General features: G+C 39.4%; 1 protein-coding gene across 6 annotated transcripts in view; it reads left to right on the top strand.

The window, feature by feature from the left end:
• The window catches only part of FOXN3 (forkhead box N3), a 186608-nt gene that overhangs the window by 151480 nt on the left and 19618 nt on the right, over positions 1 to 15510 (top strand). For 4 of the 6 annotated variants that reach the window (XM_021403778.1, XM_021403779.1, XM_021403781.1 and 1 more), the window contains exon 5: positions 6862 to 6927. The exons of 1 other annotated variant lie outside the window; for it this stretch is intronic. In XM_021403778.1, the coding sequence (XP_021259453.1) occupies positions 6862 to 6927 (66 nt within the window). The remainder of the gene's footprint in view (positions 1 to 6861; positions 6928 to 15510) is intronic. One more of the 6 variants, XM_021403783.1, reaches the window with a different exon arrangement.

The following is a 15510-nucleotide window of genomic DNA, read 5'->3' as shown; positions in this document are numbered from 1 at the left end:
GCAAGTATTTCCCCTAGGGTCACTCAAGCTGTGCAAGAAATGGCGTTTCTTTTCCAGCCAGCGTACTCTGTGCTTGCTGGGCTTAAAGTTCTGCATGTGCAGTTCTCAAGGTCTGTGGCTGGTTTGAGATGGACACAATTGTATTTTGAAATAGCATGAGAGGGAAATGGGTGCTTAAAAGAAACACTTGTCTGGCATAATAAGGTATGGTTTATTTGGTCTTAAATGATCTGAGTCTTACAGAGGACTTCTTTCTGCCATCTGTCCTCCAGCTTTACTGGAAGGAAGAATCATTGTTAGCAACAGGGACCTTATGAAAGCTTGAGCATTGGTAACCTTGATGTCCCAGTTAGAGATAGTATGTATCTGTATAACTGGGATTGTGTGTGTCTCCTTTGATGAAAAAAATGTGTGTGCAAACTGCATGGCTGCAAGGAGTTAAAGCCCTCATAATCCCATGTTCCAGTGTAGAAGCTGAGGCTGCAGCAGTCAGTTAAGAAGATGGTTGAAATTCCTGATCACGAATTAGGTAAGTACATGATGGAAAAGCAAATTGTTTCCCTTCTGTGCTCTGCTAGGCTCATGGTTAGTGCTTTCTCCATCCAGTGCTTTCTGTTCAGTACCACAAGCTGCGCAGGCTGGATGGAGTCAAATAAGACTTTACTGTTGCCTTTGCAATGGGTAAATTTTACTTTCACATCCTTCAACATAGAAAAATAAGCTGGCAGTAACACACAACAAAAGGAAAAAATATTTTAAAATTAAACAAATAAAAACAAAGCGAGCATCTCTCCTGTTTTTGAACAGAGTATGTATTGTAATGTGCTGTTTTTATATAGAGGGTGTATATCTGATACCTCTTTAGTCATCTGTCTCTTAAAAGATTTTTATCTTGCACTGGTAAAATATGTATCAGTGTTGTTAGTCTTTCTTTTAAACAGTTAATTGATCTTAATCTTTACTGCTGAGATGAAGTTATGATGGTATGTTTTGGTTTCATACAGCTTTCCAAGTGATAGATGAACCTTTCTGTGAATTTGGACATGTGTAAGACTTTAACTCTTTCTTCTACCCTTCTTTTTATTAAAACTAATATTTTTAACAAGAATATATGTCATAACTGTTTGCTTACACAGCTTTTCAGCTGATAAAATGATATTGTTAGGAAACGGAAATTGTATGTCTACATCTGTGATGATAAAAATTTAATAAAACAGAGGAGCAGGAAGAAGGGTTTTGTTTCAAATACTCAGCATCGTTTAGAATTTGACTGTATCTGTTTCCTCAGATTCCTTTGTGCAGTAGCTTGCTTGGCAGTGCCAGAAGTGAACTTAAAAAGAGGAAAACTTAATGATTCGTTTAGACCCGTACCTTCCTTCTTCTGTGTCTCATGCTAGATCCTTTCAAAGGAGTGGGAGAACCACTGTGCCTGCCAGTCCAGTTTTGTATTACTAGTGAAATAACTTCCTCCTGGCCTCTATACTAAGCTTTCAAAATTCCTATTCTTGGTCTTTTCATGCACTGTTACATAAATATAATTTCATGTTTCCTCCCAAGATCTTGGTTCTGATTTCTGTCGGTTTACAGTACACTACCACAGGTACTCTGCTAATTTTAGGAGCTTTACTCAACCTTATTTAAATATTTCAGAAGTGGACTCTATGACATCCCACACCAAGGAGTTTTACCGAGTTACAGTATTTGCAGTTCTCTTCAGGTATTTTCTTTTATCCTGCACATTGCAATTTTATTTAAATAACTATATTCTTACTTTGTTGTTAGGCAAAAGAAATAAAAATAAAAAAGCTTTCACCCTATTAGTCATTCTTCATGTCTTTGACCTAGACTGACGCAGACCAAGGTTAACCATCATGATCTGGGAAAGAAATAGGCGCATCTATTAACAGACAAGTTAAACAGAGACAAGCTGATATTTGCTCTCTTGCAGTTTAATAAGCCTGAAGGTAAAAGGTGGAAGGCAGCATTGCTTTTGCAACATTTGCTGCTGGTGAAAACTGAAAATATCAAAGAATCAGACCATTAAAAAAATATATGGGAGTGGGCTGTGCTAAGAGTTGAGGCAGGAAGTATAGAGACTGATCCCATAGAAAAGGAGTAAACAAGACTTTTATCTTCTGAACAGAGTGGCACTAATTATTGTGCATCCCAGCTAGAGTAGTGGATTTGAATGGAGAAAAACAGTGGAGGATGCTGATGCAGAAGCAGAAGAGGTTGAAAGCTAAAACACTGGATGGTGAAGTAAAATTCCATACAAAAAATAGTTCTGGTTTACATGTAGTAACTTTAAATTAAAAGAAGATCTTATAAATTCCTTCCTGATGAGATAGCATGGCCATGGTTGTGGTGTACAGATGGTGCAGTTTGTTTACTAATGGCATTTTTTACATCAGTTGGCAGTAACATTTTAGTAGTACCTAAAAATGCATCTTAAGTGCTTCTCTGTAGGCATCTGTGCTTGAAAATTCAGGCCATGGTTGGTTTGAATTGCCTAAACTACTATTTTCTTCAAAACCATGCAGTGTTGCTATAGAAGTAAATACCCTGTAGCAAAATCAGGAGGGACTGTGTTGCTCTAGTTTTTATTATGGCTTACTTGGAAGGGGCTGGATTTGCAGGATTCAATGAAATCAGATAAAAGTTTGAAGTAATACCAAAATAATGGAAATAAATATTATAAAACACTTCCTCTCTCTGTAAAACGAGCTCAAACCAGAGATCACAAACATAAATGGTTAGCTGTCACATCCAGCTTTCTCAGGTACGCTATTTGTTTTTAATTACTTTTTGCCTATTCTAAAGTAAACAATCTGTTACCCAAGGGCTATCCGATGTGTTGCTTAATGTTTGTATATAACCTCATGCCAAAATAACTCATGCCTACTGTTTTGCCACTTACTTGTCTATCCAGAATAGATTCTAATCTTTTTAGGTAATATGTAGAGCAAAATTTGGCTCAAAACACATCTTGACAATAAGGACTTAATCATAATTTCACAAAATGATAAATTGTAGGTTAGTTCCCCAGTGAAAGAACTGCATGTTGTTTACAAGTTTGGTGTTCACTTTAAAGCACTTTGCTGAATAGAGCCTTGTATCTGAAATGCAGCAAACAGACTTGCTATGAGGTTTGTGACTTACCCTTTTTTTGATGTTGTCTTCTTCAAAGGAAGTTTTGTCTTTGAAAGCAGTGCTAGCAAAAATAGTACTAGGCTTCCGCTGCTGATGGAGGTACTACAGTGGTATTGGAGTTCCTGTAACATGTTGGCTTTGAACTGCCTTGGGATGCATGCTTTCATGCTTATGAGTTCATGTAAGTGGTTAAGGTTTCTTCCAGGTCCTTTCTGATAGTCTGCAAATGGCACTTGGTGGGTAGGGGGCCAAGCAGTTAAACTTCAGGTTGGAGTGTGAAGTGCTGAGTAAATAGGCAGCTGTTGTCTGTTAGGGAGGATGTGGCTGCTGGCAATTTTTTGTCACTATCTTTTTGTCACTATCTGATGTGTCAAGCTTATAACTTTGATTCTTCCTTCTTCGTACAACATCCCCAGTCTTCGCTCTTTTTTGTTCCTTACTCTCCTGTTTCACTGGGAAAGTTGGGCCCCTTCTATTTTCCACTAGCAAAAAAATGAAAATGCCGTTTGTGTACCAAGTCAACTCTCCACTTATTTTAATTAGCAAAAAGAAACCAAAGTGCATCCATTAAAATATTTATTTAAATTTCTTAGCTCCAAAACTTTGTAGTTATTTTTAACCTGGTTTCCTAGGGGAAGATGTTCCTGCAATCATTTTTCACTAACCACCCACTGTTAATAACTTCAAAAGCCTTAACGATGATCACAAACACTTCAGGTGTTTGTGGGTAAAGATGTCAGCTTTGAAATCCACAAGCTTCCAAAATGGGGACAGGTGAGTAGAAGAAAACCCTGTCACTGTGCCGGTCAGGCTGCCACACAAGATCAGGCCTGGCTACTGGATATAGGAGGATCTGTGTGGAAGGTACTTAATGAAGACCCATCTGTAGGGAAGTGATCATCAGCATGGGGGCACTGGTGGGAAGCAGGAGTCTGAGCTGGAAGCAGCCGGTTGAGGAAGGGCTTTCACCTTCCTTCCATGCTGCTGCTCCTGATTATGTCTTCACTCTTCTTGACATCTTTCTCAGAATCGCACCTGCGAATTACAAGCATAACCCAGGGTGAGAATGATCTGTCCTTTTGTTGTACCCTCAGACACTACTTCTGCACCGCTTCATTTGGTCTTTTGCTGCGGAGTGCTGTGGCTGGCCTCAGCCTTTGTCTTCAACCACAGTCCTTGTCTTTGGCCTCAGCCCTCATCTTCAGCTGGTGCCTCGCAGGTACCACGCAGGTTTCTTCCTTGAGCAAATATGACATGCTCGTTCTCTGATCTGGATGAGGCCTCCTGTGCAACCAGTCCCTCCTTTCTCTTTGTCTGCAGAGAGATGGCCCAAAACACATTGTCTTGCATCCTGCCAGTGCCAGCACGATATGTTTCTCCAAGCCCTCTTACCTAAAGCCTCTGAGAGGCTTTATGGAATAGCTGTCTGGTATCCTCAAGAGCATACCACTATAAACAGAGCTAGGTCCCATGGCAGGTGTGGATGTGCTTGAATCATAGTTGAGCTTTGGAAAACAGCTGCTGTGGATGCAATGGACTGTTGTAAACAGCTTATATTAGTGTCATGAAGTCATTACGAAACCATGGTGGTGCCATCAGTGTGAATGCTAAGAATACAACTATCAAGATAAACTAGTTGCATCATTCGATGATTCTTTTATATCAGAATGCTGAGTTCGTTACACAAACAAAAGCCAAAGACAGTAGGAAATGTATTTTTTCTGGTTGTGTCCTTTTATTCTTTCAACGGCAAAATTAATGTTATGCTACAGTGTTATCCGGTAGTGGGACTTCATTTAAAGTAAAACAAGAAAATGCAATTTAGGAACAGCCTGTAAGCAGATGCTGAAGCAGGCTATACAAATTATGATACAGTAGATACAACTTCTAACAATCTTCTGATTTTATGGTATGTAAGAGGTGGAAGAATTCTGGTTTAGTTTGACTTCACTTTCTTGGGCTTCTTTGTTTTCCTTTTTCTTTCCCCCCTTTCTTTTTAATTTAGGTAGGTTATCCCTCTTCAGTTTGACTAAAGGGAAACTCTTTTGCTGTGCGGTCTGTGCAGTGTCTGGACCCAGTGCTGCAAAATGGCATGCTCAGGAGTTAAAACTCTTTGGGAGTGGCATTTTCAGCATAGATGCTTACATCTGGAATACTGCTTTTGATGTATCTTCAGAGTTGAAAATGGACATAAGTGGGTAAAGCTGCTTTTCTGAGAAGTCTGCTGGTGGCTTTTGGAAAAGAATATGCTCATCTGCCCAGGACACAGGCATCTGCTTTTCAGTATGCGGGCACCTTTTATACTGATTTGTTCTACTCTTACTCTGACTGCAGTTCTCTGCTTACTACATTGTTGATGTTTACTGCTTTAGCAATTAAATAATAGAGTAGTCATATTACGATTGTATTTCCATCTGCATTTTCACAGAAAAGTAGTACATACTTAACCTAATAAAAAATCCCCTCATATTCTTAATGGTTAAAATCTTCCCAGTGGTGTTTGTATTGTTAATAACTCGCAGGGCTTTACTCTTCATCACACGACTCTCCTGGAAATAGCTTTGGAATATATAGATTTACAAAATATAAATTTTTCTAACAGTGAAAACTAATGTTCTGACATAATAGCCAAAATAAAGTGCCATGAAGCTATTAGCAGTAAATTGAATTTTTTGGTATGTAATTTAGTATAAACAGTGACAAGCTGAAAAAAAATAAAAACAACAAACCCGTACTCATTAGTAATTCTGTTTAGCAGCACAGAGGCAGCAGTCGGCAAGGGTGTGCGTTTTTATGTCTGCTTCAATTGCACACTTCATTTATTCGGACATGGCATAGGCGGCTTTCTCTGTCACACGGCATCACCTCGCGATTAGCGAGTTGCGCCCCGGGGCAGCTGGGACGCTTTGCTGGGGCAGATGTTCTTTTCAGCTTATTCAGTGGCCGTTCTTGGGTTGTTTACTGTTGTCATAGCTACCTGCATTTCCATAGCAGCCGTGCTGCTGTGTGTGGAGCAAGTGAATATAGTTGTAAAAGGATCATATTTTGTTCTATCTCTATAACTTACCATCTGTCAACTGATTGTTGGTATGAATTCAGAAACCAATTCAAGAATAACAGCAGCCGGCTGATGATTTTTGCTTATATTAAAGTGACAATGGATGAGGATGCCAGTAAGCTGATGCTTTGATGAAATCGTCCCTTCACTTTTCCCTAAAATGTAGTTTCATTCCCAGTATTTTCTCAAACACGGCTGAAATCCTTTCTGACAAATCAAAAAGACCAAACATCATCTTCTCTACTTGCTCAGGTGTAGGTGTTTCCATATGCTTTCCCACTATCCTGTTTGCTCATGCCAGTGTGCTGATTCCAGATTGTGATGTTGCACCTGCTTTCACAGATCCTTTGTACTGAAATCTAAATGCTCTTCACAAAATTAAATAGCAAATTTGTGAGGCAAACAGAGGCTAACGTACTATCATGCACACACTTGGATGGTTTGGTGACATTCCTCACTGTGCTCTGCTTAGTGGCAGTACAGAAATTACATGCAAGTTTGGGGGTGAATACAGTGTGGGATCAAAGAGCCATCTGAATAATGAGCTCTTACACCGTCTCACTGAAGAAATTCGATTGAACCTACAGTTTAGCAGCGGGGGCAAAAAGATTAGCCCAGTTGTAAATAATGTATTTATTGATTGATTTTTCCAGATCCTGACATTGATGCTGCCACTGCCATGATGCTTTTGAATACTCCCCCTGAGATACAAGCAGGTTGTGAGTAGATATTTCTATAGCATATAGCAACATAGACATGTAAAGTTAATATTCTCTTTTATAAGTATGCAGCGTACCAGGTAAAAAGAAGGATTTAATGAGGAAATACTACTTCCCTTGTAGACCCTTACACTTCTTGGACCCTTACATGAGTATAATTTTGTGTTTTGTATTACATTCGTTGTTGCATGAATAATAGTAATCCATAATCTCTAATGTAAAAGAGGGGTTATTGTTATTCATGACATACACATAATTTAGTAACATACTATTATCCATACTGATGAAAAGACCTGGGGCAACAGCCAGGAAGGCAGAGGGAGAAAAAGAGCAAGGGAGTGAAGGGTACATGGCATATGGTTTTGTTTTCAGTTTGTTTTGATTTGACTCCCATCGTGTGAGTTACCACAGCCATCTGGATACTTTCCATTCACTTGGGCACCGTTTCAGCTCCTTCCTTGCACACTTCCTGCCCGTCTTGCTGTTTTGCACTACCTGATTCCAGGCAGTAGGCAGGCTCCAGGGAGGGAGGAAAGGTCTGATTTCCTGCCAATTGAACCGTTCTTGTTCTGAGACCAGACCTGATGGTTTGATGCTGTATATTAAAAGAGCCTTGAAGATGCTCTGGCCTCTGCTGTCCTGGGCTGCACACATGGTGGGAGAATCATCCTGTCCCAGAGAGCTTGCAGTAGAGGTATTAGAGGCATCCATGGAGAATATAGCTTCACAAAAGCAGGGAATACAAGAAAACAAACGTATCTCTGGTCAGCAAGCACAGTAGTAATGCCAAGTGACAGCCAGCTCTAAAGAATCAAGGCAGAAGTTAAAATGGAAGCCATTATAAAGCCTGTCTAGCCTCACTATTGTTCTAGCTCATGCAACCAAATCCACATTCCGGGGGAAGCCTTCGTTCACACTTTGATATTCTGCCTGGGGAAGAGTCAATTACCATCAAAGCATCTCCTGCACAACCAAGGAAAGCTATTGTCAGCCTGCTTTGTGACTCTGCTGGAGAAATATCTGTCAAGAAGCTCCTGTGGAGAGAGAGTGTGATGTACCAAGAGCCTGTCCATGCCAGAGAGGGTGGTTCTTGCCCTCCTCTCCCTCAAAGCGTTCAGGAGCTGTGGGCCATAAAAGGGCAATCAATTCCAGCCCCATGTGTGAGTAGAAAAAAGGAAAAGTTTTATCAAGGAGAAGAGGCTATTGGTGAGGTTAATAGGGAATGAAATGAGAGATCTTTCAGGGATCAGAAATTTAAGTAAGTCAGATTTGTGGGCAAAAAATGGGTAACAGAGTTTGGCATATAAAACAGGATAAAAGGGGGGTAGAAGACTGAGCGTGTGAGAGATGGAAGAAGAAATACAGCACTACGTACACAGAAAAGGATGGAAAAACACACAATAATCCAGACTTCTGTAGGAGCTGGAGAGCTGTTGAGTGCAGCCATAGAAGGGAGTTGATGCACAGTAAGCTGCATGAGCTAAACACACACTGCAGATGTTTATGTCATGTGCACATTTCCCAGTATCACAGGTGTCTGTGTGGAAGTGATCCAGAGACCTGGCCACTTTCATGCCGTAGAGATGACGTGTGGACTGGCAAGTGCTTTGTTGCTATTTTAGTTTGTGGAGGTCATTCCGAGGAAGGAAAATGTCACCTTTTGTAACTTGGCATGTCTCTCCTCCCTGTCACCTCCCCAGTGGGCTGTTGTGTCACCATGTCAAAAGTGAGACGGAGGTGAAAGCAGGAAGGTGGCTCTTTCACTCGTGTTGCTGCCTCCTTGACGTCACCAAGTATCAAGGCCTTCTTCTGTGGCTTTGCACTGTGTATAAAGACATGGGGGTCTACTCAGAAGTTCAAGAATCCTTCCAAATGTTGGGCAGAATTGGCTGAAGTCAGGAGGAAGAGTTAGGAGCACTGATTATGACCTCAGAAGTCTTCTAAAGTGTAGCAAAATATTTGTGTGTGTGTGTGTGAATGCATCCTTGAGGTAAATCAGCTCACCCTATGAATTGCAGTGAGGTCTACCTTATCTACCATGTTAGGGACATCTTAGGCAACATAAATTAATTACTAGCATGCATGAAGAAACAATTGCATAAAAAAATCACATTTAAAAATAATTTTCAAATAAAAGGCAAGTGGGCTATAAAAATTTCATAGCAATCCTGAGCATCATATGGAAGATCACAATTCATTCTCTGCTCTGCTAGTGACTACAGTCGTCTGTAAATTAGCCTGTAAATTGTCAGTGTAGTGAGCATACTGACACTGTTTGGTGTCTTGAAGATTTGGGTTTCAGTTCGTTGTATCAGAGTGCACTATCAGGCATGTGCTTATGTCATCAGAGCTGCAGAATGACCCCTGCTTTGAAGACAAGCTTGCCTGTAAGGGATTTGAAGAGGGAGGGATGTTGCTTACAGTTTGACCACGAGTGTTTAAAACTGACTGAAAATACCCTTTGGATATGAAAGTCTGACTACCAGTGTGCCACTTCAGCAGCAAAGATGGTCAGATGGAGGCAGAACCTGCATGTAATTCCAGAGTGTAACAACTTGGCAAGTCCAAAAGTTTAAAACTCCAATCCATTAAGGTGTTCATCTGTCCTGAAAACATGTAAAACATCTTTGTGAACCGCAGATGTCTCCATGGCAGAGTCTGAACTCATGCTTGCGTGGATGATTGCACATGATTACTTTGAAGGCCTCTCCTTGAATTAAAAGCTGCCTTCCCAACAGGATAAAAACTTGTGTTTCTCTAGGCATTGTGGATGCTAAAAGTGTCTTCAGGATAAAGTTAGATACAGCCATCATTCAAAGTCATATTAAAATTTATTCTTTTAATGTTATCTGTCAGAAAGGAATCTCATCTTGGTGGCATTAGAAAATGCAGTGTATACTCATCCTCCCCTGTAACAGACTGATTAATTAGCTTTAGATTTTAAGTGGCCATTTAAAATTCGATATGAACATCTCAAAGACTGCTGACAGCCGCACAGGAATTTTAAAATTAGCTTTTGTTTTTATGTGAAATCATGAAATTGTGTCTGAGCTGGCACAGGCATTGCTCACCATTTGCTTCAATCACACTGTGCTTTAATTTTCATGCAAAAAAAAATTGCAAAATAGAAAAATGCTACTATTTGATTTTTTTTTTTTCTGTTTGTGGAAGTTTTGCTTTGTAGACTTACGAAATTGATTGTTTGTGTTGTCACTGAACGTTAGAAGTTGTAGTGGGTTGTTAACAAAGTAATGTCGGCTTTCTAACCTGTTCAAGTTGGCAAGTTTCATTCCTGGGTTTTGATGATGTTGGCATCAGATATTTCTAAACAATTTCTAAAATACTAACACCTTACCGTATTTTTACAAACAAAATAATTGGAGATTGTAAATAAAGACAGAAGTTACAAGTAGCCAACTTTGTGCAGGACTCTATTGAAAAGCACAATCCAGCTGGCACTAGGAATACAGCATTGAAGATACTGTAATATGCTAAGAAGGAGCAGGTAGAAACATAGTCTTAATGTTTATTTTTTATTTCAGTTTATGGAAGTCCTTGCATTTCATCAAGTTTTGTATTATTTGATTATGGTAAAAAAAGAAAAGAACACCTGCCTTCTTTAGTAGCAGCTATCACAGCTTATGAATACTTTGGATTTCATTAATAGTGGAACATGAATATTCATGCCAGAGTATGTGACTTGCATTGAGAGCTTTTTACCTGGAGGGGACTCAGTTTTGGCTGGGCCATTGCAGCCAAGTTGTGCCCAGTGGCTGGGCCTTTGTTCTCCGACGGGAATCTAGCTCACAGACGAGGCAAGGGCAAAGATGGCAAACAAGTGATGAGGCTGTATCTAGAAGCCGTGGCTACTCAATTAGTGAAGTGTTGAGATGTTCAGTACTTCACTTCTTACCAGCGTCTTGGATGTGAGTGCTACCAGCTGGCACTTCCAGCAGCATATTGTCCTCATCTCCAAGGTTGTATCATCCTGGCATGCCATTTAGTCCTGTCAAACTGTGTTTTGCCATGCAGAAACTGGAGTTCGGTGGTTTTGCAGTGCATTTGGAATTCCTGAGGTTCAAGTCACTGTTAGCATTTTAAGTAGCAATACCTTTTTGATCCATGGAATTGCTGTGAACTTGAAACGATGTGCTCAATTTGCAAGAACCAATAAAAAGTAGTTGTGCATAACCTATTGTTGATAGTAATGCTGGTGAAACACACCAAGGTCAAAGTGTTACACTGGAAATCTTAATGTGAGTAGCTCCTGACTCAGCAATCGTAGACATAGCTTTGAATTCAGGAGTCGTCCTTTGCATGTTGCTGTATGATTTGGGAATTGTGCACCAATGCAAGCATGTTGCCCAAGCTGCAGTTTAATACTACACACAGCTGTAAACTGCTTGCAGATAGGGTTTGGGAGGAAACCAGGAAACTTCAGGAGAGTGCCCTCAGCTCCCAACATTGATCTTCCAGTTTGTTACTACTCGTCCAGACCAGCTGGAAAGTGACAGCCTTCAGGATACTTTATGGCACTGTTTTTAGTGTTGGTTCCTTATTGGAGGCTGAAATGCTCTGCTAAGGATTTTTTGAAAGATAGGAGAATGGAGTTTTGTTGGGTACTTTTTAAAAGGCAGTTTTTCAAGGGTGAGATTAGCACCTCTCTGTTTTGGAAACCTCTCTTCTCTCAAAGCATCTGTAACCCAGCATAAACACGTTTAGTACACCTTAAATTCAGTGGGATAAGAAGAAATTCTTGAAAGAGATCTACTTCTATGCTAATAAAATTGTATCTCAGTGAAACTCAGTTTTTAAGCGAATGCTGTGGGATATGTATTTACAGAAATGAAGGAAAAAATGATTTAAAATTGTCTTAAGAACAAACAGAAATCCTGCGAATAGGATCAAATAAAAATATACCAAGAAGGTAGCATTTTCTATTGTATGTGAAATTTGTTAACTGCTGTGTTCTGTTTGTAAGCTTGTGGACAAATTACTTGTTATAGCTGATGAGGCAGCTTTCAGCCTAACTTTTTATATCAGAAAATGATAAATCATAGACAGTGAAGTATTTCATAAAGCTATTTTTGCTGACAATTCTGTAACAAAGAAAAAATTGGAAAAGCATTTTCATTGGGTTGAAACTTTCCATTCCATTCGGTTTGAGGGGAATGTCATCCTCAGCTTCTGTTAACATAGATTCTGTTTTTTGACTTTTTGTTTTTCAGTATTATGTCATTAAAGTGAAGAAATGAATTTGGAGAGAGAACTTACTATTCTGATATACTTTCTCCTTTCTCCCTATTTGTATTTTGATTTAGCAGTATGTTTTGTTTGTTATAGGGAATTTTGTGGCTGGGGAATTGTTAATTTTTATTGTTTCTGAACCCAAATTATTTCATTACCAGTCTCTGAATAAGCAGTGCTGTTGTTAACTAGTTCTGGTACCACCAAAATGGCTGGCTGGCATTTTGTTCTTAATGCTGGTATTTTTAACTTAATACAAAAGAATAGCTCTGAAGATTAGGTTATTTTTATTAAATGCCTTTACTTAAGGTATGAATGTGATAGGATTATCAAGATACGCTTTTCCCTCCATGCTCAAATTTTTGTTTAGGGTAAATAGCTGGTTGGGTGCATCCTTGATTTGCAGATTCTTAGGGCGGCAGACTGGAATCTCAGAGTTCTAAAAAAAATTCTCTTAAATAGTAAAATAGAACATGTTGGGGAGACGGCGTCAAATTTATGCCTGGGATAAGAGAATAGAAGTGAATAAAGTTACACGTTTGGCAGATAATATTTGCTTCTGGCAATTTCTGATGTCCCATTAACTACACATCATCAGCAATTTCCTGTTTTCAGTTCTTGTAGCCTGAGATAAAGTATTCTGCTAAATGCTGTCCTGGAAGAGGAATTGGCAGGAAGAAGCTAAAGCTGACAGATATTAGCAGAAACTCAGTATCTCTTGCCTGTAGTAATTTCTTCTGTGCTACATGAGATGAGTCAAGGAAGAGAGGCCTGACATAAACACATGTGCCACATGATGACAGGAGAGGCAGAGAAACCAGTCTGTCCCAACAGAATGCCACCTTCATGCTTTGAAAAGTTCATTTTCAGCAAACATTCATTTTTCCTCACTACTCTTAACGGTTGGCTACCTTGAGCTAGAGAGTTTAACAGAGCGTGCTTGTTTCCCAGAAGATGTAAAGAAAATGTCTTACCCCTTTTCTTACTAATTTCCTTAATTTACAGCAAGTTATGCTCAATGCTGATTTAACTTCCTCATGCCAACATTTGACCAAGAATGAACCTAACGGTTCCTTATTTGGTGAGGAGTTGGAGTGTCAGTGTGTCTGGTGATTCTATCTACTGAGCATTTCCTCCTCCTTTTCTGCTTAAGTTTTGCTGATTTGATACACTGTGTGCTGAATAGTCAAATCTTCAGAGAAAGACCCAGTCTGACTTGGGGTTGTTTGTTGTGAAGGGCTTTGACAAGGTTGTTAGCTCAGCTGGATGGGAGGAGTTTGTTTCTCACACACGCACTCTTAAGAGGTTATGGATGTCATCTGCCAACGGTTGTGATGAAAGAAGTCCTGCAGTTTGGGACACTGTACTTAAGAATACGCTCTGAGTTGAAACAGTCTTACACCAGCTGTGGGATGGTCATGCAACCACCTTGTTATTTTCCACCTCCAGTTGCTGAGTACTGTCTACAGAGCAACGCTGGATTTTTGTATGCTTCTGTTGGATCTTTTTAATGTTATCTAATGTTTTGATGGATTCAGATTACGGTATGTTCTACCACATGGCATTTACTTTATTATCTGTTAAACTTGTTAATGTAAAAGTTTGCTGTAGAGTATAAAAGGCAGAGAGATTATTTCCCCCTTTGAGAATTTCAGAGATACAGCTCTGATTTTTGATGTTATATGTATTGCTTCTCCGTAGTCAACCACTAGTGACTTGAAATTCCACCAAATCCTACTCCACTTGTGGAATTTCACCAGAGCAGTGTAAGATCAAAAATCATTTGCCTCCTTAATGCAGGAGATTAGAGGCACATTCCCTATGTGGTTTATCTCTGTTTATTCTAATGAAATATTTCTTGAGTTTTAAGCTTTCTGAGGGAGAAATGAGATCCATTGCCTCTTTCAAAACAAAGCGATGATGGAAGCTGAAAGGTGAATAATGATTTTAGTCTTTCAGACCCTTCAAGTTTCACTAAGAACACTTTATGAAAGAAGAAACCTTTTATCAAAGAGGTGTACTGATCTTTTTGCATTGTTTTTTTGAGTTTTATTTCTCAGACATCAATGTCTCTAGGCATTTGCACAGAAAAGGTGTAAATTACATTTCACACTTCTGCCTAGGAATGTGGATCCATGTAATGTGCCTGTGCCACTGGTTGAAGAAGCAGTACAAAAGAGGAGCTTGGACTGTAAGGCGTTAGTACACACCAGCACTGATTTTTGATATGGTTTAGAGTAAATTATTTTAGCTCCACACCTTGAATTTTCAATCTAAAATATAAATACCTAACCTCGAAGTACGGTTTCAAAACTTAATTAAAGCTAGGAAGGCACAAATTTATCTTTGGAATGAAAGCTCTACAGATTTTCCAGTAAATAATCCACAAGCCTTCAAAAGTGCCAATGTGTGAAAATAATTCCTTGGATAACCAGCAGCCATCTTCATACAACCTCTGGAAAGGCAGGGGTAGTGTCTGGGTACCAGGGACAACGTAAATATTGGCAGTTTGTAGGTATCAGCAATTTAAAATAAATTACTGTCATCTTGGGAGGGATGGGTGTTGATGCTGCTTGATATGCATCCTTTAAGTAGAGATGCATGAGCAATAGGTAGCAGTCATACAGTGCCACACCAGCTGTGTGGATAACCTAGAAATTAGTAACTTCTGCCGCTGCATTGTTTTGATTACAGCTACTTTTCTGTTTTATGTTCAGGATGCTATGGAAACTCCTTTACCAACAAGTTGTGTTTTTTTTCATGCTGGTTCCAGATGTTTACAAGAAGGATACTCTGCACTGTCTAGTGTACTCCTGTGGTTGATCCCTTGCACACAGCCTTTCTGTTTGTCTGCATATAGCTTAACTAGTTATATAGTGGTACTGCTGTATTGTAATTCAGAGAGTTTTGGGAAGCAAAAAGAGAAATGAGGACCAGTAACACCACTATTGCAAGCTGAAATAATTACTGAATTCTGAGTATTGATTTCAGTATACAAAGCTGTGGTGTACTTCAGAGAAAAAATAAGGCTTCTTTTGGTGCTAGCAGTACTGCCGAAGTTTTTGAGTGGGTGAGACACTGAACAGACTAGGCATAACTGAAGTGAATTTCATACACAGGAATAAGTACCAGTGTGTCAAGGGGTCTCTTTGGGTATAGTTCCAAAAGAATGCAAACTTCTTTTTATTTTTTCTTTTTATTTTTTACTTCTCCTTAACATTTGTTAGTTACCGAAGAGAAGAGGTGGAATATGTTGGTGTGTTGAGACTGGGCTGTTTTTAAATGTGAAAATTTGGAAGAGAATATTCCCAAGTAGCACAGCATGACTTAGGGATG

The sequence above is a fragment of the Numida meleagris genome, chromosome 6 (genome assembly GCF_002078875.1).
Source record: "Numida meleagris isolate 19003 breed g44 Domestic line chromosome 6, NumMel1.0, whole genome shotgun sequence".
Classification (NCBI taxonomy): Eukaryota; Metazoa; Chordata; class Aves; order Galliformes; family Numididae; genus Numida; species Numida meleagris.
The sequence above is the reverse complement of the archived record's forward strand: the minus strand, read 5'-3'. Positions and strand labels throughout refer to the sequence as shown.